Here is a 23,807-nt window from a genome sequence, read left to right as displayed (position 1 = left end):
TCCCTTATATCCTTTTTTTTCCTGCAGTATTTTCTTCCCTGAGCCTTGGCCTTCTTCCAGAACGATCTGCTACTCTAATGGTATATGAAGATGTTGTCCAAATAGTATCAGGTTTCCAAGGTATGTTTAATAATTTTCTTCATTTTTATTAGTGGTAGTAGTATTTTTGATTGACAAATAATTTATGGAGTACGATGTGGTGTTTTGATATGTGTATGCAATGGGGTATCATTAAATCAAGCTAATGAACATATCCATCACCTCAGTTACCTATCATTTTTTATGATGAGACATTTGAAATTTATCCTCTTAGTTATTTTGGTATGTTTATTATTTAAAAAGAAAAGCGATGATAACTTTTGGTCCTACTTCTAAATCCTTAAGCACTTCAGGCCCTGGAGAATCTCTGCCTGGACCCCTGCAGTGGCCCCCAACTGCGGCGCTTGTGTCCAGTCTCTGAGTTAGGGCTGGAGTTGGACTTCCTGCCTCCAGTCTGTCCTCACCAATATATTCCAGTTCAGTCTTCCTGAGGCAGAGCTCTAGTACCCTCTCTCCCTTAATGGCCCCCCTCTGCCTGTAGAATAAAATCCAGTCTCCTTCCTAAGCACCCACGGGCCTCTGTGATGTGGCCTCAAACTTCCTCCTAACACGTGCTGTGTCATAGCCTGAGTTTCTTTCTGTTTTCCATCTGGGACGTCCTACCCCATCATCCGATCTATCTTCAAACACCCTCTGGACAGTAAGGCCAGCTTAAATGCCACATTCTCCAGGAGGTCTTTCCTGTTCTTTCCAGGCCAGGAGAGAAAGGATGAGCAGAGGAAGACACAGGGTAGCGGGTCTGAAAGAAGCAGACTGGGTGTTAGGGGAGGAGTGTTAATAGTATGGGATAAGCATGAAGCCCACACACTCCTGCCGTGTCATCTGGGAGTTGCCCCAAGGCCAGAAGCAGCAGTTCCAGCTCCAGGTGCCTCCAGTGCCCTCTGGCTTCTGTCCTGGGAGTCCTTATCTCTTGCTGTTCCTCCTTATCAGTAACCAGAAGTGGCAGATTACACAACCTCCAGCTGGGGGTTCTGGATCTTCTCATGACACCTCCCTTTCTACCATATTTGGTGGTATCCCTCACCTCCCCAACTAAATTAAAAAACCCAGAGGGCGAGAACTGTGTCGTCATCATTTTGGTATCCCAGGGCCCAGCCCTACGCCTGCCTCATGATAGTACCCAGTGAGAAATTCAATGAATGTTTGAATAAACAAATACAAAAAACAATCAAAATTCAGCTGCTTTTTGCACTTCTTATATAAACTACTTACTCCATGGTCAATTATTTTCTTTGTTGTAAATGCTAAGAAAAGTACAGTTCACACACACGTGCGCACGCACGTGCACACACACACACAGTACTTGAATAGCTCTTCCTCTCTCTGAGGAGCAAGAATCATGATCCTATTATAAATAAGCCCAAGGAGGTAAGTCATTCAGGTGGTTTTTGTTACACTTAATGTATTCAATCTATTATATCAATGCCTCCTGTATATAACCAGAAACTAGCTGAGAACATTTCTTCCTTTTTATAATCTCATTTCTATGTCAGCTTTTTAAAATTACAGACATTTTGTTAATTTTTCAAGTTAACCTACCTCGCTAGTTTAATGATGTTTAGCTGTACTATTTCTTGTCTCAGTAGAATGGAGCCATGGCAGTAATGATGGATAATTTTATTTGTTTCAAGTCCTCCTACCAGTTGGAAGGAAAGCCATACTCAGACAAGTAAACGGTGGTCTGGTCTTTGCCACCACTTACTTAATGTGGTTCTGTTCTACAAAACCAATATAATACTGAATGTATAAATAATATATTAAATTTTTATTCTCAAACTGGTCGCATCCAGTTGCATTTATTTTTTTTAATGGATTCAGAGGAGAAAAGTAAATAAATTCTTGCCTGCTCAGAAATGTAAGTGCTAGAAGCCAGTTGAATATTAGCGTGTTGCTCAGACGGTGTAATGCGTCAGACAGTCCTGGGAAAAGGAGGTCATATGGTGACAGTTCAGTTATGAAGCTTCATGCATAGCATGTGCAGTGTTGGGTGATGCCTCATTGTTTGGCTTTATGTAATGCTAAAATAAAAGCTTGAAAGAGTGAAGGCCACCGGTTGGGGAGGGAGCCAGTGGGAGAGGAGGGAGAGGAGACCATTGTTCCCACCAGCCTGAGGCTCCAGGCTTCAGTTTTTGCTTTCATGTGTTTACGACCAGGGACTGGCCCAGTTAGATCACTTGTTTAGAGTATGGTGTTGATAACACCAAGGTCCAGGGTTCCATCCTGGATCTTTTGGCCAGCCGCCAAAAATAAAAACAAAACAAAAAGTGTTTATAACTAAACAAAATAGAGAATAAGTTCATGGTTAATGTGAGTTTTCCTTTAAAAATAAAAGGCTGCCCACTTGTGTTCTTTTCTGCAGTTAGATCGTATATTATGTGTTTAAATTCTGACCCTATACACCAATACAACAATTCTCTCATCAGACCAGGTAGGATTATTGAGTGAACCTGCAAACATATGAGCTGCATGAGAAATGCATGTTTCTGGTACAGTTGGCCTTAGCAGTCAACAATCCTTGCATTTTAAAAGTAAGGAAAGTGATTGAGTTGTTATAGTTGACATTGTTTTATGAAGAAAGCCTGGAAGGAACAGTCTTTTGGGGACAGTGCGTGGAAGGGGGAGGGCTGACTTAGGAATTGGTCACTAGAGAGATGTCCCGCAGCATAGGAAGTATCTGAAAATGGGCTTATTGTTCAAAATGCAGGAAAATTACTTTCAGACTTGTCAGTGAGATAAAAAGACGGAAACAGAGAGCACTTGTAAATTGTTTTATAAGAATCATTTTCTTTGACAGTGTTCTGCACTTTGTGGAGAACACGTTCCCATCAAAATCCCTGAGGAGGGGTTTGGGGGTCAATGCAGAAGTTGAATCCCAAGGCTCCTCGTTGGGATGGGCTGGAGGAGCTTGAAGGCTGGAGCCTGGGCTGCGGGGCCTCCTGAGACCTTCGTGCTGTCTTGGGGGAAATGACTCGGAATGTGATGACAGTAAATAAGAAGGCCCAGAAAGATGCCCAGACTGCTCACAGCCACTCTGTCACCCGGCCGAGTGGCATCACCATATTAGTGGCCTCTGTCCTCTGCTGGGCCCCCTCTCTGTTCCTAGACGGTCCTTTTTCTATTCCCCCAGCAGCTGCTGGAAGCCTCTTCTTCCACTCTCTTCATGCCCACCCCATCTCCATGTCCCCCTCTTCACGGTGACTTTGCTGCTTGTTTCAGAGAGAAATGAGGCCATCGGGGAAGGAGGCTTTTGCTTGCCGTCTGCCTGCCCCTTCTCTAAGAGGACAGTGTTGTGTTCCTCCGGGCAGTGTCTCCACCCCACCACGAGCCCCTTCCCATCCCCACTGGACCCCCTTCTTTATCTCCTCTGCTCAAATTTCCCTCCATTTGTGCTAGACCTTCCATCCTTCTCATTCTCTCTCTGCTCTTGAAATTCCTTAAGGCTTTGCCATTCAAAAACAAACCCTTCTTAAGCCCCATGTCTCCTCCAAGTCACAATCTCTTCCTCTCCTTTCCCTCCCAAACTCTGGAGAGGTCTGCCCTCCCTGTGTGGCCGCCTTTAAACTCCCTTTTACTCTGCCTCACACTGTCCTCTAGAAATTTCTCTTGCTGAGTTCAGCAGAGCTGGAGTTGCGAGATCCTGCGGCCTCTCGCCAGTCCCGTCCTTCCTGCCTTCCCCTAGCTGTACAACCCTCCCTTGCCTTTCTTCTTCAGTCTCTTGCCTCCTTGGGCCACTCTGTCTGCTTGGCACCTGGCTTGTTGCTTTCTGGTTTCCTGCATGGGTTCTTACGTCTTTGCCTACCTCTTCTTCCACAGTGGCTTTCAACTCTGGCCGTCTCTTCTGCGATGACCCCAAGGCCACTGTCTGTGTTTGAAACTTTATCATTTCTCACCGGAACCGTTTCATAGCAGCCCCCTGGCTGACCACTCTGGTGCTGGACTCTTCCACCCATGGCCATTCCCCACCTGCTCTCAGAATTGAGCAGAAACAAAGACGATGCTTTCACTCCCAGGTCAATAACTCCCAGTGACTCTCTGCAGCAGGCTGACACAAGGCCACTCTTTAGCTAGACACACCATGCCCTTCAAGAGCCTCGTCCTTTGCCCCTGGACACCACGCAGCCTATACTCAGCTCCCACAGACTTCCTGAACCTTCTCTGCAAATGCAAGAGTTTGGTGTGGCATCCCTGTGCTGTCCTATGTGCCAGCTCTCTCACCTGCCACACCCCAGACCTCCAAGACGCGGTTCCCAGATGCTGCTTAGGGAGCTGCTTTCTTCTGCACAGCTGGTCTCTCTCTTGAGGTTTATCTTATACTTTCGTCATTTCTCTCTTCTTCTAGCACTTAAAACACTGTAGTAATTAAACCATTTCCATAACTACTTTCTCTACTATTTTTTTTTTAAGAGTAATGATTTTTAGTGATGTGTTAGGGAGTTAAAAAGGTAAGAAAAAAGAATGTTGTGATAAACTCATCAAGAGGTGATGAAAGCTCTAGTAAGAGATTTCATTGACTTTGATTCAGGGAGAAGGAGAAAAACCAGTTATCCCCAAGATTAATAGCTGAAGTCTTCACTGATCCATTTAAGGGAGCTAAATGGCATCTTGAAAAGAGCCTTAGGGCAGAAAACAGAAAACCTCTGTAACCCCCAGGGCTTCAGCTTCCTCTCTGCTCACAGGCAACCTTCGATTTTCTTTAAACTTTAACTTCTGAAATAGACCTGGAAGTCTTCTTCATCCTGCCCCCCAAAAACTGCTTGTTAGCATCTCTTGTTTGTCTGATAGGTCAAGAGAGAGATGGGGGAGGGGGAAGATGCTTCTCTACTCAAGTTCCAGGAAGACAAAGGCTTTATCTTTTTCTTCTTTGCGTATCCTATGCCCATTACAGAAGAGACTCTCAGTACGTGTTGCTTGGATTATAGTGAGGGTGCTCAGAATATAGAGAGCAGTAGTTCTCAATGGGGGGAATTTGCCCCTAAGGGACATTTGGTTATGTCTGGAAACATTTTTTAGTTGTCACAACTTGGCTAGGGGGTAGAGGCCAGGGATGCTGTTAAGTGTGCTACAGTGCTCAGGACAGCATTCACTCCAACAAAAACTACTATCCCTGATCTAATTGGAATTAAGACAGAGTGTTATTGGAATTCAGTGAATTGCCAAGTATAACTCTTCTTCATGTTCAATTCCATAAATAGTGTTGAGCATCAGCTGTGTACAGGACTTGGTTTGATGCATTTCACTGAATACCTGCTTTTAAGGAACTCAAGTCTGCAAGGGAAGAGGAAATGGGAAAGTAATGCTTATCCTGGGCCTGTTGTGTACCAGGAGGCTCTGCTAGGCACTGTACGTATGTATTCTGACCTCACATCACAACTACCATATTATGAGACAGGTATAATTCATACCCGTTTTAAAGATAGAGAAGCTACAGCCCCAAAGTCACACAACTAGAAGGTGGTAGAGGAAAGATTTAAACCTGTAGCTAAGCGGCAATGCCACCCGTGTTCTTTCCTGTGGTGCCTCTGATTGAGGAGATGTACAAATATACAAATAAACAGAATAAAAGACTCAGCATGATCAGTGCTACAAGAAAGATATTAATAGAGCTTAGAGCTTGGGGTGGGACCAGGAAGGGCTGCATAGAAGAGGTGGCATTCTACATGCATTTTGGGTGCTATGTAGGATGTGCAAATGGGGCAATGGGAAGAAGTTGCAGACATGGAGACATGCATGAGCCTGTATGTAGAAGCAGAGAGCTGTGTGATCCTGTGTGGCCAGACGATGGGGGCTGATTGGCTATAAGTAGTGCATATGTTTGAAAGTAGGCATGGTGTAATAGGAAGAGATACAGAAGTTAGAATTAAAAGAATTCATTTCTGCCTCTTACAAGCAGAATGACTTTGAGCAAGTCACATAACCTCTCTGAGCTTTAGTTTCCTTACCAATAAAGAGAGAGTCCCTTCTTTACAGGGTTGTTGTAAATCACGAAATTATAAACATACACACACATGTGCACGCACACACACACACGAGGGTACTTCAGAAAGTTTGTGGAAAGATGGTATCATCTTTTAATTCTATTTTTCTATGAACTTTTTGTGGTATCCTTTTATGTAAGAACTTTGTAAATTCTAATGCACTGACCAATGCCTCTCACTTTTAGGAGAAGTGTAATAGTACTTTGGGTTCATACTGGTCTACTTATTTTTGTTATAGTTGTTGTCATCATTGTTAATTTGGTAGGTGGTGGAGATCCATTGATGGTCTCCAGGCAGGGAAAGGATGTGATCAGAGGGGTGTCTTTGAACAGTCAATGTGTCAGTGGATGAAATGGAAAAGGGCGTAAGGCTGAAGCAGTGGGCCAGTTAGGAGAGTTTTGCAATAGTTGAGGCAAGGGGTAACATAGGGTCACATAGGGTGGAGGCAGAAAGGGAGGAAGAGTGGATGTAAGAAATGTTGATAAAGGAAGATTGGCCAGTCTTGGCACTTGAGAGAATGTGCAAGATAGTAGAGAGGGAAAGTGATAATGATGACCCGGAATCAAACCTGGGTGTTGGGAATAATGGGGTATTGTCAAGTGAGAGAGACGTAGATGACAATTTTGGAGTGCCAGATGGATATCTGGGTAGAAGTGTCTAGAAAGCAGAGGAAAATGTTGTTGTAGAGCTTAGGAAAGAGTCCAGGGCTGGCGAGAGCTGTGGTGGTGGAGAAGGCTCAGTGAGGAGAGAGTGAGAAACGGCAGGACCAATGCATGGCAGCCCTCTATGAACTGCTACATCTGGAGATAGGATGAGAAGGACGTACTTGGCAGACTCTGGAGAGAAGTGGAGCGTGGAAGCACGAATGCCAGGAAGGAGGGGTTCATGGGAGGGGGTGGCAAACAGTGTGGACCATTGTGAAGAGGATGACAGGGGCAAAGGTTGAGAAATGGTCATGGGGTTTGCAGATTATACAGTCATCAGTCGACATTTCCAAGGGCTGCCTGTGCTGTGGGTAAAAGCTACATCACTGGAGGGTGGGTGGAAGGAGAGAAGACACTTGCTTATGGGGAAAACCGTTAGGTGATGTCTGACTGTTGTTTTTCTAGCTGAGGAAGAAATGAGTGTCTTTGCTGGTAGGGAAGGAAAAGCCTACAGAGACAAAGATGTTGATGAACACAAGAATAGTTGGTTGAGCCACGTGTTGTAATAAACAATCAACAGTTGGGCTAGAAGACCTGGAGGAGAGGAGGGAAGAAACAGATTGTGAAGTGCAGAGAGAGGAAGAGGTGGTGGCCCTGGAGATTCAGTCAAGCAGGTTCCAAGCATCTGGGGAACAGGGATGGGGCCCTAAGTTTGAGAAGAACGGGGAAGTTTGAAACAGCTGCTGTGGGGATGAGAGAGAGGCAACCAGAGACGACAGGCAGGCTTGTCTGCCCTCCGGCTCCCATCCCCACCCAGTCGTGTCCCTTTCTGAAATGTGTGAAAACTCAGCAGCTTTAATACATGAACATAGGCGGAAGAATGTAACCCAACCCCACCCCCCAACCCCGCACACTCCCACTGTAGGTTTTTTTTACGCCATGGCTGAGAATGGCTTATACCCTTCAATCCCTCCGTGTCTCTCTGGTCATTTCAGCAGCCCTGGGTTTTATCTGTGTTCCACACCGGCAGCACGTGGTCCCTCTGCAGAAGGTCTTATGTCAGATGCACTGGACCAGCCACATCCCTTTCTCACAAAACTGTCCCCACATAGCCCCCCATGTGCCTCCACCCCCCTTGCTGCAGAGACCAACTTCTGCACATAATGGGGAAGGGAGGCAGCGGGGGTGGAGTGAGGCCCAGGTGGGGAAGGCAGAGAGGTCCCTCTTCCCCCAATATACATGGGATGCATGATCTGCTCGAGGATGGGAGGTGGCACCAGAGGGTGAGAATCGGGATGCGACACCAGGGACCCCTGGAAATTGGGGACAGCAGCCTTGGTTGGTGATCCCTGTAAATCCTGGTGGGCTGCTTATCCTGGGTCCAGTATGAGTCTCCCCTTGTCTCTCAGCCTCCCTTTTCCTTGATCTCATCTGAATAGGTTTCATTCTTACCTGAAGGCCAAAGGAGCCTTCCTACAGATCTCAGCCTTCCCATCTCACAGGGGACCCTCCCTGAGGCCTGGAGGGGTACACCTATCCTGCCCTGTTCTGGGGTAACCAGCCTGCATTCTGCTTTCTGCCTTGACCCTCATGAGGACAAGCTCCTTTTTGCCTCATCACATTTAAACATGCCTTGCTTTCCTTCATATTAGCAGAGTCCTTTGCTTTTCCATGACAAGAAACCCAGGCTGTACACAGGGGCGTGTTAATTGAATAACATCAGCAGCATTGTTTAGACTGAAAAACAGTAGGGAACGTGTACTTCCCTATCACTGAAAAAGATAAGAATAGAAGCAATGAGTGTTGTTAGGTAGTTGGGGGTGAGGAGCAAGTGGGTCTTGTGGCCAAGTTACGGAAGGGGAAGAGCAGAGGAGTCTGCTCCCCACAGGACACAGAGCACCAAGCAGTCCCAATTGTATGCACACCAAGGAGATGGCTGGATGAGACATTGGTCCTCTGGAAAATCAAAAGAAAAGAAGACCAGACTAAGAAGAATGAGAGAATGTTAGAAGATCCAGATCCACAGAGGCTAGTGCATTGCTGTGGGTTTGTTTTAGGGATAAAGAAAGAGCATTGATGGTCTGGACAGAGCATGTGTCCTGTTAGTTCAGTGGAGGTGATTGGGATTAGATAGGACTAATCCTGGCACCTGGCTCTCATGGGCTGTAAACCTGGGCCTGCATTTCCCAGGATGGAGAACAGTCACTGGAGAAGTCTAATCAGTGACTTTTAGAGCGTAGAGGGAGCAATGTGACTCTCTACTTAGGTAGTGTGTCCAAGACAGCCTACTCTAGACACCAGTCTATGTAAGTGAATTTGGAAGTTCTAGAGAGGTAGTGCATGCATGAGTGTACATGTTGCCGGAGAAGTGGGGAGCCTGATGACTCAGACATTTGAATACCACAGTAGCATGGAGTGTGACCTCCTGGAGACTGACATCTTGGAGTCATTGGAAGATCTAGGTTACCAGGCACATTGTTGGAAGATGGCACTCTGTCTCAGGCAGTCTCTGCTGGAGCCAGTTCCCCTGAGTTTACCAAACTCTGTGCTTGGCTGGTGTCTGAATTAAGAGTGCTCCGTAAACTAGAGGAAAATCTGTAAGCAAAGCTTGCAGTCCAAAGCTTGAGTCCATGCAAAGCTGCAGAATTCTAGCTGGCGGTGAGTGGGCATCAAGGGGAATGGACTGCCCATATCTTTCCCTGACATCTGGAGATGTGACCAAGTGCCTTCTCATTCAGAAGAACAGCCTCCTTTTGCTCACGTACCTCATCTCAGAACTAGAAGCTTCCAGAATGCCCTGCGTGAATGCTCCTCCAAAGAAAGCTCAAGAAGAAGGCGGTAGTGAGATCTTTCAAGAATTGAAAGGTATATGTACTGCTCTAGGAATGTCCAAACCTCCAGCCAGTATAACTACATTCCAGTTCTTCAGCAAGATTGAAAAAAAAATTCAAGGAGACATTAGCAAAAGTTCCACCTAATCATGTGGGAAAGCCTTTATTGAAGAAGCCATTGGGACCAGCCCACTGGGAGAAGACAGAAGCAATTCATCAAGCCACAGCTGATGAATATGAAGTCCAGAGAAAGCTGATAGTAAAACATTTGGATGTCACCGTACAGTCCTTTGGCTGGTCTGCAGAGCTAACGCGTTGATGGGCAGAGTGCCTGACAGGTGGCAGACTCAGTGAAATTGAGCCTCCACCCTCAGAGATGCCACCATGGCAGAAAAGGAAGGATGGCCCCCAGCAACAAGCAGGAGGCCAAGGAGGAGAGATAGATGGTTATGAACATTCCTCATGTGAAGGATAAGGAGGTCATGAACAAGGAGGAGGAGAGGTGGACGTGGTGGTTGTAATCATGGTGGCTGTGATCACGGTGGCCGAGGGAGAGGAGGAGGAAATAAGCATCAGGAGGCTGGACAGAGGGAGGGAGTGGAGGAGGAGATGGCCACCAAGATAGTGGTTATTGGGACTCGGGTATCCAGCCAAGCGACTATCATGGTGGCCATAGTGGTGGCTACCAAGGCAGTGATTATGGTGGCTTCCAAACGTCTTCATATACAGAAAGTAGATACCAAGGTGGTAGATACCAAGGTGGTAGATACCAGCAGGACAATAGATATCAAGATGGTGGGCACCATAGTGATTGAGGCGGTGGACATGGAGGTTGAGGTGGTCGTGGAGGCCAGGGTGGAGGTTGGGGAGGAAGGGGAATCCAGAATTATCACCAAGGGGGTCAGTTTGAACAGCACTTACAGCACAGAGGTTATCAATATAATCATGCTGGATTTGGACGGGGAAGACATTATACAAGCTGAGGCTACAGAACCTTACATTTTGCTAGAGCTCGAGTAATAGAAACTTAACTTCAGAATCCTGAATCCAACATCTATTTTGAATTAGTGTGAGACCCCAGGTGGCAGGCAGATTCCTGCTTGGCATAAGCATTTGTAGGTCTTCCTTCAGTTCTGTTTTTTTGTTGTTGCTTTTTTTTTTTTTAATGGATTTACATAATGCTGTTTATTGAAGAAACACACACAACCCCTCTCCTTTCTATGAAGAATTTTTAAAAAGGTCATTAAAATTGCCTTTAATTGACCAATACAGTAATTCCACAGTCAGAACATGCATACTTTTTTGAAGAAATTACTTGAATAAATAGTTTGCATGTTTTGAAAATGAGGATTGGCCTAGACTTTTTTTAGATTTACTGCTAGGAAACCATCTTCATATTAACAATCCATTTGTATATGTTTTGCTTAAAGTATTCTAATGCCTATTTCCAGGCACAGTTCTGACCCTGCTAGGCTTTTTATTCAGAGAGGTTATACCACATTTGCTTCATGATAGAACTTTTAGGTCAGTTTCTATTAAATGAGCTCTTCTGCAGATAGCACATTCAGTAGCCTTATTCTGTTGATGGAATACTGTACCATATGCTCAACTTTGAAAACCTTGAACACAGCCAAAATCCATAAAGATTATTATAAAAGCAAACTAAGTTGTGAACCTATAGTACATGTAGGCATTTAGCTAAGTATAGCAATTGACACTGACCTGCATCCATCTAAAACAAGTTCCTCCTTCAACCTCATTTTTACTTGAAATCTGCTATAAGACACAGCAAACCGAAATTTGTTTTATGCATGAGTTAATACCACTGTCTCAGCAAATACAAGTTAGTTTGCTTTAGGCAGGAGACTTTATTTGTAATGGAAGAAATGCACTACAAAGGAAGACAGATTTTTGCTTAGTGTAGGAGGCCCTTTACTATTGCTGCAAAAAACAAAGCCTGGCTGAGAGATGTTTTACATTCTCCTTTACTGAAATCTACATGACATAATGCTTCTTGCTGGGTTTTTGTATATCTAAACACTGTCAAGCTGTGAAAAAAAATGGCTGGAGCTGTGCTAGTGTGAAAGGTGAGTGATAACGTATCTGCACGTCCAAAAAAACACAGAAAACAAGTCTGCGTAGTCCCTTGGGCTTCCATGGCCTCACCTATATGGGAAGAGAGACGGATCAGTTGACCTTTGAGCTCTAAATTTCTCCTATTCCAGAACACTTCTAGATAGGCTTATTCCTGCCTTATAAATCCTGTGGTCCAGGGTTACAAGGAGCCCTGGAGTGAGTATAAAGTCCACTGACTCTGGCAGGGCTGTGTCCTAGGTCAGCTGTCAGCTGGGGAGAATGACCCTTCAGGCGGAGCACTGGGGAAACGTGGTCTGCCTCAAGCCAGGGGTAGAATATATGATTTTTGTCTTAATGATGTTTTTGTCCGGTTTGTGTAAAATTACTAGCACCTTTACATCCTGTGACTGTCATCACAGCATTAATAAAACGGGTCCAGGTTCTACGATCCGAACTTCATCTAGAGCAGAGTTCAACTGCAGATGATGTCACAAGGTAACTGGGGCCTGTCGGCTAAATCCACCCCCTGCACAAAGCAGTCGAGTTGGGTGAAGGAGCATCATTTCGCATCATTTCAAATGTCTCATCATAAAACCTGCGACATAATCTGTCACAAGTAGGAAGCGCCTCTCCAGAATAGACTGGATGCCAAATGGCAGCTTCCACAGAGAGAGAAGGGCTCATTCCTGGGGGGTGCGTGTTTGCAGTTCTTTTCAGGGAGTTATTTTTCATTCCTTGCTCTGCTTCAGTCTGGTCTGCGGAGTTAAACCAGATTTTACCAGGGAGATTCAAGATTCAAGATATTGTAGCAGCATCAAACAGTATTTCTTGTGTTGTTTGTGTCAAGAGATTAATTGTCATCTACTTGTTTCATTTACACGGACTTTCCCCAAATGTTACCCAGATCATGGGCAATTGCCATGCAGCAGAAAGACTGTTCACAAAGAGAACTTGCAAAAAGCTTTTTGTTAAAAACCCAAATAACATCCTGTGTCAAAACAAATGTGACAATGGGCTATTATTTCTCTCCCCATAATAGCATGTTGTCACATCTTTGTGTCCTGCAGAATGGGGGATGGGAGGCCATGTAGGAAGGAGGCGTGCTGCAACCTTAGAGCAGTGCTTCCTGGTTTTGCATTTTCTAAAAACAGAAACTGCTCCTCACAGAGGTAAGTCAGAGGTTTGTCCCCGCAGGTGCCCGGCCGCAGCCTCGCGTGCATTTCCAGAGAAGGGCTCTGAGGCTGCCCGAGAACACCAGCTACAGTGATCTGACTGCTTTTCTCACGGCCGCTGGCTCCCCCTCGGAGGTGGACAGTTTTCCTTATTTGCGAGGATTAGATGGAAATGGAACAGGTAATTTGAGTCTCTTTTTTCAGCGGGGGCTTCGGTGTCTTCATCTTTATATGTGGCTTTTAGATATGTCTGGAAGTGTTAGTACTACATGAGAGAATGGCACTGAAGTTGGAGAAGTCTTTCAGTGAGTTCAAGTGCATTGAAACTGTGCCACCTTTTACCACGCACGTAGAGAATTCAGTCTGCACCGCTGCAGAATTGCATTTTAGTGAATTGGTCTACTTGAGCCTATCTGCTATTACTGAGTGGCTGAAGCACCTTCCCTGGGCTCTCCTTTGGTGGATTACAAATATTCAATTGAGAGAAATTCTTATAATTGAAACTATGATTTTTTTAAAAAAACTGTGTAAAATTGGAGTTAGGATTTTTTGCCTCTCTGTCCTCTGCCTCATCCCCCCCGCCCCTTGAACATGTGGTTGGTGGAGTAGCCTGCCTAGCTGCCCTGGAGGAGATGCACAGCCCCACCCACCTACGTGCCACTGCTCGGAGGAGAACACGTGGCACTAGGAGAGATGAGCAAAGGGGTGGGCACTGCATGCCCCATGGGCACGGGGAGCACTTGGGAATGGGAGCTTCTGCTCTCTACCATCCGTGTCCATCCAGCATTCCCCCACATCTTTTCTTTCCCTGCACTTATTTTCTCTGCCTCCAACTTGGCAAAGACTGGCCAGGCTTTGAAGTTGATTTGGAATCCTTTTCTGGCAGATCTCTAAGTCAACTCCATCGTTATCACAGTTCTGGAATGACACATAGCTAAAAGATCAGAGAAACTAAAAGCCACCAGCCAGAAAATTTGTGATAACTCTTTATCAGAGGAAGACTGGAGACGTGTGCCTCGCACCCCCACTCACGTCCCACAGCACAGTTCTCCAGAGCCCATGGCACTGAAATGGTGACTTCCTCCTCCTGGTGAAGCAGAGGTACCAGGAATCTGGAGTCCTGAACTGTTTTCTTGTCTACCCCATTTCCCCCCAACACTTTAGACGAGTCACAGCATAAAACTGAAAACCAGAGGCTGACATGGGTTCAATCCTGCTTAGGTGAGTAAGTTATTGCATTTCCCAGGGCACTTTTATTGAATTTCACTTAATTTTCCAGTACTTTACATGAACCGATTATTCTGAAAAAGCTTTTAAACCTGAAACATCTGATCCATTTTGTAGCATGTTAATAAGTTCCTGGTTAAACAAGATTAAGGTGACCTGGTGATCCATCATTCACTTTTCTTCTGTCTGTGGTACCTGTTTGCAGAATTGTTTCTTCTTTTAATTTCTGTGTGTTCATGGTACAGTTATTAGTAATTAACCATCAGACAGATGTGTCATGGTCATCTTAAGTAAACATTACTGGGAAAAAATGTTGACTTTTAGTTTAAATGTGTGGGTCTAGGAGAAAAGCATTGTTTCAGGGAGCATGATGAAGGAAAGTTTGACACCATCGTAACCTCCATCCGGTCTTCCCAACAAAATGGAGCATGATCCTAGAACTCTAACTTGGAGGGACAATCTCATTCTTCTGGAGTGCATTCATTTTTCTGTGACCCCCTTTCAATAGCTCTTGAATAAATTGTGAAATATGAGAAGCCTGGGAGAAGAAGAACACAAAGATACAGGACTATTGATTTTAGAGGAGTTTGTTTCATTTTAAAATCACTCTGTTTTTTTCAGAGGGAAGAGAGAAGTCTTTGGAAGGTGATGTTAAGCTTCTTTTCCACTGAAATAACTCCTAAGTTGACTTAGAAAGGAGCAGACCTTGTCGGAGGCCTACAATATATTCACATGTGCCTGTGGGGGCCTGGCAGCATGGGCTCCCTGCAGCACACCCACCCCAGCCACTCATCAGCCAAGTACCAGCCTCCAGTTTTAGTTTCTGCACACCTTCTCTTCTGCCCCATGATTACTTGCCTCCTGTTTAATAAAAAGAATCTAAGAGATTTCATCTCAGAGGGAGGGGCTGCACCAGACATGTCTTTGTGAGATGATGAATTGCAGCTACTATATTCGCCCATTTTTGTTGCTTATAGCAGAATACCCGAAACTGGGTATCTTACAAAGAAGTGAAATTTATTTCTTACAGTTTGGAGGTTGGGAAGTCTGCAGTCCAGGGGTGCATCTGATGAAGGCCTTCTTTGTAGGGTGTCACATGGAAAATGAGAGTGAGAGAGAGCTAACCTGCTTACTTGCTTTCCTTTTAAAGCCGTCAGAACCACATCCATGACCACCATTAAACTGTCAATGGATTAATCCATTCACAGGGGTACAGTCCTCACAATCTAATCACCTCCTAATCACCCCACTTTTCAATTACCACAGTAGGATTTCCCACCTTCTTACACTGTTACAATGTAGATTAAGTCTCCAATACATGAACCTTTGGGGGACACATTTAACCCAAGCAGCTTGAGTTCAATGAAGGTGAACAGAAACAGCAGAGATTGCAAAAGGGATTGGAAAGGGTTCTGCAGGGCAGTTTCCGTGGAGTGTCCTAAGGGCAGTTTTGTCTGGTTTAGAAGGAGGTTCCAGAGTTGTAGAGACTTGCAGCCACGTGGAGATTTCGGCTTCCTCTGCTGGCTTTGTCCAGCCCATCTGCTCCATAGCTCCCTGACCCTTCCTCACATGCAGGCCAAAGACACTATGCCTTGTTAGCATCCCACTTTCCCTGGTTGCTGAGAAAGCACAGAACTGTTCTGTGGCATTCCCAAGGGGTTTTAAAGAAATTACTTTCACTGATAACTCCAGAAAGACAGAGAGGAGTCAACAGAATGAGTAAGGGCGAACTTTTCCTGCAGTCCTAAAAAGTTGGTGCTAGAATGCAAAGCCAAACAGAACCCTGGACGTTAGCAGAGCAGAACCTCTTGCATTACAGGTGACCCGAGTCAGAGGCCCAAGATGAAACAGCTGGTCCTCTCACCAGTCTAGGGGCCTCCCCTTCTTCTTGCTCTTCTTGCCTGACACATGTCTTTACTCGGATGTAAAGGGAGCTGGTAACATCAAGACGGAAGAAGAGGGGAAGCCTAGTTACATAGAACTCAGTATTTCATGTAGAATTGGAGTCTCATAACAAAGGGTGGAAGGAAAATAATTTAGCCCTTCAAAATGTGAATTGTTCCAGATTTTAAAAAGTGGGAGTGTAGAAGGAGAGTCTTTGGGAAGGTATAGAGTTGGAGCAGGTATTTAATGGGACACTGAGGAAGGAAAGAGGCCTCAAGCGAGCAGGTATAATTGCCTGCAATACCTTACAACAGCTAGCGAACCTTTAAAAGAACATGAAATTACATGAACCTAAGCATATTGCTTTCAATTGATTTGCTCATTTCTTCAACACTGTACTGACTTCTGAATGTCTACAGCTCAGTGTATTTATTCCCATAGACTCAGGAAGGCATCTAGTCCACCCTTCTTAGTTTTGTAGATAAGAAAAACAGATCCCAGAGGAGTGAAGTAACTTGCTAGAGGCTACGTAGGCAGTTCGTGGCAGATCTGGTTCTGGAACACCCCCTCCACCCCCCCACCCCCGTCTTCCTGGGCCAGGAATATGCAAGATTGGAGGAGGGAGAATCAAAAGGTGATGAGAGAGGGGAAGGGGCTGTCATTTCTAGTGCTTTTCCACACTAACCTACCTGTTGATTCCATGATCAGACATCCCGCCAAGGTTTGATGAAAGAAAACAGCACTCCCTAACGGAAAACATTATCTCTAAGTTGTTTATACAAAGTCTAGGAAGTTACTTGATGTCTCTGTAGTTTTAAGTTGTATCTGATTGAGAGAATCTAACAGGACCTACAGTGGTACATTGTAGACATGGCTTTTGCTACTAAAACACCTTTAAGCAACTGGCACATTTATGTCTCCATTCACAAGATATTTTGACCCAAAACATGGTAAATTCTGGGTTATTTTCTTTACCCTAAAATAAAATAACCAGACTAAAAGGTTTCTGAACTTGAATTTATGATTCCAACTTAGACTTCGAAGAAATCTCCATTCCCATGCCTGTTTATTGAAAAAAGAGCAGGATATAAGTTATAAAAGGCAGTGCTATTGTTAGCTGTATAGAAATTGCTCTATGAAGGATTTAGCAATATCACATTTGGTTCCCAATAAACTTTACAAAATTAAGAAAAAAGATTTAGCTGTAACTCATTGTCAAAACTCTAAAATTCACTAGATTTGCTTTAAACCTTTAAGTTTAGTCCAAGTTGGAGGTTTGTTATCAGGTAAGTTTTGAAATAGCTGAATAAGAAAACCTATAGATTGTATTCTAATGTAGCTTATAAATTTTTTATCACTGTGTTTTTGTTATTCTGTTCAAGGAAGATATAAAATTATGACAGGATGCATTTTGTATGATATATTTCACTAGAGAAAATCTAAAATGGGTTGCTTAAGTGTACAAATATCTTTCTCATAAGCATTCTCTGTCTGTAAAGTACACAGTCATTAAAACGATGGCTTGGACAAAAGTCCTCTAATGGAGAATAATTGGTACAGTATATTAAATCCTTTTAAACAGACCAAAATAACAATAGCAACTAAAATAACTAATAAATATTTCAAGTCCAAGTTTCAGTAATGTATTTTTTAGCAGAAGTAAGTTAATACTTTGAAGCAATTCTTGAAGAAATTCACTATTTAAAAAAAAAAAACAATCTGTAATCTAAAACATTTGGTTTCATTATGGGAATCTGCCGAGTAATTAACATGTGTGTGAGGTTCACGTTGTGTAGAAGTTATTTTCAGTGATTCGTACAATAGTTAGATTGGCAAACCTGAGCTGGATCCCCTTAAGCCAGCTACCATTATTACTACCTGCTCTGAGCCTGTTTCTTTATGTGTAAGATGGGGATTTTACCTACCTTCCAAGGTTGTGGTAAGGATTATGCATGGAGGATGCTTAATACAGTCCCAGCCATATGGGAGGTATGGTCCTCAGCAAATGATGGTTGGTGACTATTGTTTGCAAACGGTTGACACTACCCCATGGAGCTAATGTGCATACATATGATGGAGAATGCCTCTTCCTTCTAGGAAATGGCACCAGATATGACCTGACCCCGATCACAGCCGTCAGCGTCCACTTGCTCAGTAGTAATGGAACACCGGTGCTGGTCGATGGTCCCATCTATGTTACTGTGCCCCTGGCCACACAGAGCAGTTTGAGGCACAATGCCTATGTCGCAGCATGGCGGTTTGACCAGAAGCTGGGTAAGCAAGAGTTCTGCGCCGACAATCGGCTAACAGATGACTTCATTTCTGTTTGATTTTCCTTTTAAGAAGCCTGCGGAAGTCTCCTTTCCCCAAGGTTAGTGAATGCTGCTGCTCATGGTGTGTTGTGTGGTTTCTAGTGGGTCAAACTTACCTCGCTGTGCCTTCAGGCACTGTTTTTGAGTTTATTTTTTTGTTTGTTTGTCTTTGATTTTTGTTTGGGTTTGGGACATTTAAGCTAATTTACTCAAAAAAATATTTAAAGGTTATTAGAGCTAAAATTGGCTCTCCTTATCTTTATCCTTTTATCTTCAGAAAGTCATATGATCCCTCTTGGTCATGTGGTTTTCATTTCGTGTTTTCTGAAAAAGGAAAAACATTTGCCAATGCTGTACAAAACAAAGAAAATGAAAACTACCCATAATCTTACACATAGAGGAAACCACTAATATATTTGGAGTTCTAGTCTTCCAGCCATTTCATGTGCATGTATGTATTAGCTATCAATTGCTGCATAACAAATTGCCCTGAAATTTAGCAGCTTAAAACAACAGTGAACATCTGTGGTCTTGCATTTTCTAATGGGCAGGAATCCAGGCACAGCTGAGCTGGGTTTGGGTTCAGGGTCTCTGGCAAGGCTGCAGCCAGGCTGTCAGCCAAGGCTCTGGTGATCTCAAGCAAGGTTCAAACTCGGGCTAGAAGCATGCTTCCAGACTCATTCACATGGTGCGGGAAGGCTTCAGTTCCTTGCCAGCCATTGGCCAGGGGTTTTATTTATTTGTTTCTAATTTTAACATTTACTTGTACATATATGTGGGGTACAGTATGTTGTTTCAATACATACATATAGTGCATAATGATTCACTTAGTGTAGATAGCAGTTTTGTACCCATGTTTCCTCCCCCCACCCAACCATTATTCTACTTTCTACTTCTGTGAGAACCACTTTTTATTCAAGATTCCACATATGAATGATGTCATACAGTATTTGTCTTTCTGTGCCTGATTTACTTCATTTAACATGATGGTTTCCGGTTCCATCTGTGTTGCTGCAAATGATAGGATATCATTTTTTTAAATAGCTGAGTAGTGTTCCATTGTGTATGTATACCACAGTTTTTTATCCATTTGTCCATTGATGGACATTTTAGGTTGATTTCATCTCTTGGCTATTGTCAATAGTGCTGCAATGAACATGGGAGTGCAGGTGTCTTTTTGATATATTGATTTCATTTCCGTTGGGTACATACCAAGTAGAGAGATAGCTGGGTTTAAGTTATATCTATTTTTACTTCTCTGAGGAACCTCCATGCTGTTTTCCACAGCAGCAGCACCAATTTACACTCCCACAAGCAGTGTAGGAGGGTTCCTTTTTCTCCACATCCTCACCAGCATTTCCCTGATGATTAGTGATGTTGAGCATTTTTTCATGTGCCTGTTGGCCATTTGTATGTCTTCTTTTGAGAAATGTTTGTTCAGGTCCTTTGCCCATCTGTTAATTGGGTTGTTTGTATTTTTGCTAGAGTCATTTAAGTTCCTCATATATTCTGGATATTAGCCCTTTGATGTGTAGTTGGCTCTTTCCCCCATTATGTAGGGATTTTTCTGAGGATGCAAATTCTTTATTGAGGAGGGTGCTCTGAACAGCCAGGGCAGGTTCTGGGAGCGGGCATTCCAGGGACAGGGCCATGACAGTACAGAAGGGGCATGGACTGCCCTCCCCAGCCACCAGGGGTCTCAGGTAGCTGCTAGTGTATCCTGGGGAAGGTGGGCTGTGGGGCGTCTGGGGATGGGGACACCGCCTCTTTTGTTTCCCAGGGGTCATCCTGGTCACCTTAGTCATGGGAGGCTGCCTTGGCTGGATGGGCTGCTGTCCCTCAGCCTTGTGCTGAGACAGGAACTCCCCAAAAGTTGGGGGCCTTGGGGGACCAGGCCCAGGCCTGGTCATCATAGCAGTGGGATGGTTCGTGGTCAGGGCTTGGGCTGTCCTTGAACCTGCCACTCGTGCTTGAGGTTGTAGCCCACCCTCTGAAAATTGGGGCCCGCAGTGGTGCCCATGCCAGCAGCTGCCCTCCCTGCAGTCTGCTCGGGTTCCCCGAGGGACCACTACCATGCCGGGGCTCATCCAGGAAGTTCTGCATGGCTAGGCTCCAGCACCCTCTCCTGCAGGCACATTCTGGGGTGCTGGTAGGGTCAGGGACAGTGCTGCCCGCTGCGGTCTTCTCCATGTCCTCCTTCGTCATCTCCACATTCTGCCTGCACTTCCCTGCCCGCTTCTCAGCTTTGCCGGAGGGGGTTGAGGCATCTCCAGCTCCAGAGAGATGAGGGTTCCCCAGCCACAGCCCCTCCAGCCATGGTCCCCAGATCCTCCTCAGGCTACTCCCCAGTACTGTGCTCCCAGCCTTTGGATGCCCAGCCTGCGCTGGCATGGACTCCCTGCTGGCCCTTGGGGGCCGAGGGGTCCCAGGAGACCTCGGGGAGGGACCCGGGCTCTTCTCCATCTCAACTGCCACATTCTCCTTCTCCTTCTCCACCAAGTGGACCTTCTGGGGAGCTGTAACTGCCACTCCCTCGAGTTCAGCTTTGTTAGTGTCCTCAATCTGCTGGCAGTGCCAGATGAGGGCCCCATTCTGCCAGAGAAGAGCCTCGATCCTCTTGTCCCACTCAGCAGCTTTCTCGTCCTTTGATTTCAAATCCAGCGTGGGTGCCATTTCACTGGCTGGGGGGGCAACATCCCAGGAAAGCTCCCCTGCAGAATCTCGATGCAGTACTGGGGGTTCCTGTCCCAGAGACCCTACAGGGCTGCAGCTCCCAGGCTCATGTCAATTCCCGTTCTGTAGATTGTCTCTTCACTTTGTTGATAGTGTCCCTTGCTGTGCAGAGACTTTTTAGCTTGATGTAGTCCCGTTTGTGTATTTTTGCTTTGGTTACCTGTGCCTTTGTACTCTCTTCTTAAAAGCACTGCCCACTCCCATTCTGCTTAGTATTTCCCCCTATGTTTTCTTCTAGTGGTTCCATAGTTTTGGGTCTTAAATTTAGGTCTTTGATCCGTTTTGATTTTTGTGTATGGTGAGAGATAGGGGTCTTATTTCAGTCTTTACCATGTGGATATCCAGTCTTCTGAGCAACATTTGTTGAAGGGGCCATCCTTTCCTTATTGTATATTTTTGGCACCTTTGTGGAAAATCAGTTGGCTGTACGCACATGAGTTTATTCCAGGCTCTCTATTCTATTCCGCTGGTCTATTTGTCTGTTCTTATGCCAGTACCGTGCTGTTTTGGTAACTGTAGCTTTATAGTATATTTTGAAGTCAAGAAGTGTGATGTCTCCAACTTTGTTCTTTTTGTTCAGGATTGCTTTTGCTATATGGAGTCTTTGGTGGTTCCATACAGATTTTAAGATTTTTTTTTTCTATTTCTGTAAAGAACATCATTGTAATTTTGATAGGGATTATGTTGAATGTGTAGATTGCTTTGGGTGATATGAACATTTTGATGATATTAATTCTTCCAACCCATGAACATGGGTTATCTTTACATATATTTGTGTCCTCTTCAGTTTCTTTCACCTATGTTTTATAGTTTTCATTACAGAGGTCTTTCACCTCCATCATTAAATTTACTCCTAGGTATTTCATTTTTTTGGTAGCTATTGTGAATGGGATTACGTTCTTGATTTCTTCTTTGGCTATTTTGTTGTTGGCATATGGGAAGGCTATTGATTTTTATGTCTCGATTTTGTATCCTGCCACTTTACTGAATTCATTTATTAGTTCCAATAATTTTTTGGTGGAGTCTTTAGGGTTTTTTTTATGTACAGTATCATGTTACCTGCAAACAGGGATAGTATGACTTCCTCCTTTCCAATTTGAATGCCCTTTATTGCTTTCTGGCCAGAGGTTTTAAGTCTTTTCCACAAGGGCCTCTCTGCAGAGCTGCATACAGCATGGTAGCTTGCTTTGCTCTGAACTAGTGAGCCAAGAGAAAATAAAAAATACAGTAAAAATTTGAAAGCACAATGCCAAAAGTGGAAGTCATCTTAGACGTTGCCTTTCACAAAGCATATTTAAAAGATATGGGATTGTATGCTAGGTACTGTTCTATAATTTGCTTTTAAAAATTATTAGTATAGCATGAACGTCTTTCTATAACATTGATTATTATTCTGCATTGTCACTTTTAATGAGTGCATAATATTACATTTATGGCTATATCATAATTTGGTTCATCGATCCCCTATGATTAAAAAATATATATATTACTATTCTAATGCTGTGATAAATATCTTTATAGCTAAATCTTTACGCACAGTCATCATTATTTCCTTAAGGGGTTCCTACACACCTTTGGTTCCCTGTTCCATGAAAACCAAGCTTAGAAATACCAGTTTTCAAATAAACCAATTCAGAATTTAAAACTGTTAGACCATGAATGCATAAAGATAAGTGAGAGATTTTTGATATCAAGTGTCTTTTCAAAGATACCTAATTCTTAGAGTCAGTCAAAACATAATTCTAGGAATTATATTTGAAAATAAATGCTTGTTGGGCTTTTTCAGGACTTTTGTTTTGTTTTACTTTCCATATAATTAATAGAAGACTCCATGATTATTTGTGTGGAATGCACTGATTGTACCAGCTGTGTTAAACTTGACAGAAAGCGGGAAGGAGAATGAAAAGAGCTTGCATTATTTCCTGCAAACCTGGGTTCTGCTACTTACAAAACTGTAAGCCTCACCTTGGGCAGTCACTTAACGCCTTGTCTCTCTCCTTTGTAAGGGACGTGCATTTGTGGAGACTCACATTCCCTGGTTTATTCTGTCTCTATCCCTTAGCCCTTCTGGTGGCCCCCAAACATGCTCGGAGCAGTGCTTTGGAGAGATAGCAGAGCGTATTGCAGGCCAGGAACAACGGGGGCACAGTGGATTGGAATTCCAGCACTGCGACCCACTGGCTGTGTGGCCCTGGCCCAGTTACTTAACCTTTCTGTGCCACAGTTTCCACAGCTGTGAAGTGGGGGTAATAATAGTACCTACTGTTGTTATGAGAGGTATAGTAGGGCTCTCCAGAGAAACAACCAATAGGAGATATATATAGACATACATATACGTGTGTGTGTGTGTATGTTTGTGTGTGTGTGTGTGTGTGTGTGTGTGTGTGTGTATACATATATATAGGGAGAGAGATTTTAAGGAATTGGCTCACACGATTGTGAAGGCTGGCAAGTGCAAACCTGCAGCATAGGTTGGCAGGCTGGAGATCCAGAGAAGAGGTGATTGAGTCCAAAGGTAGTCTGCTGGCAGAAATTTCTCTTCCATTGGGGACTTCAGTCTTTTTCTTAAAGTCTTGGACTAATTAAATGAAGCCCACCCACATTATGGAGGGCAGCCTCCTTTATTTAAAGTCTACTGATTGAATGTTAATCTCATCTAGAAAACACCTTCACAGCAGTGAATATAAGGTCCATGGCCTAGGCCAGTGGACACATGCAATGAACCATCACAAGAGTGAGTTATTGTTTGTAAGAAGCTCAGTGCAGTGCCTGGTACTCAGCAAGTACACCCTGAGAGTTTATTATGTAAACAGGGGTCTCCTCATTCTGTAGAAGGTGTCCCATGACGGTGCCA

At 44.2% G+C, this 23,807-nt stretch overlaps 1 protein-coding gene and 1 pseudogene across 1 annotated transcript in view; both read left to right on the top strand.

Moving 5' to 3' along the window:
* Nucleotides 1-23,807, top strand: part of FAM171A1 (family with sequence similarity 171 member A1) — a 122,933-nt gene that overhangs the window by 75,576 nt on the left and 23,550 nt on the right. Inside the window, exons 3-5 of the mRNA XM_063100707.1 lie at nucleotides 28-120; nucleotides 12,820-12,978; nucleotides 18,006-18,182. Of these exons, the coding sequence (XP_062956777.1) occupies nucleotides 28-120; nucleotides 12,820-12,978; nucleotides 18,006-18,182 (429 nt within the window). The remainder of the gene's footprint in view (nucleotides 1-27; nucleotides 121-12,819; nucleotides 12,979-18,005; nucleotides 18,183-23,807) is intronic.
* Nucleotides 9,129-10,532, top strand: LOC134380097 (protein FAM98A-like; annotated as a pseudogene).

The sequence above is a fragment of the Cynocephalus volans genome, chromosome 6 (assembly GCF_027409185.1).
Source record: "Cynocephalus volans isolate mCynVol1 chromosome 6, mCynVol1.pri, whole genome shotgun sequence".
Taxonomy (NCBI): domain Eukaryota; kingdom Metazoa; phylum Chordata; class Mammalia; order Dermoptera; family Cynocephalidae; genus Cynocephalus; species Cynocephalus volans.
The sequence above is the reverse complement of the archived record's forward strand: the minus strand, read 5'-3'. Positions and strand labels throughout refer to the sequence as shown.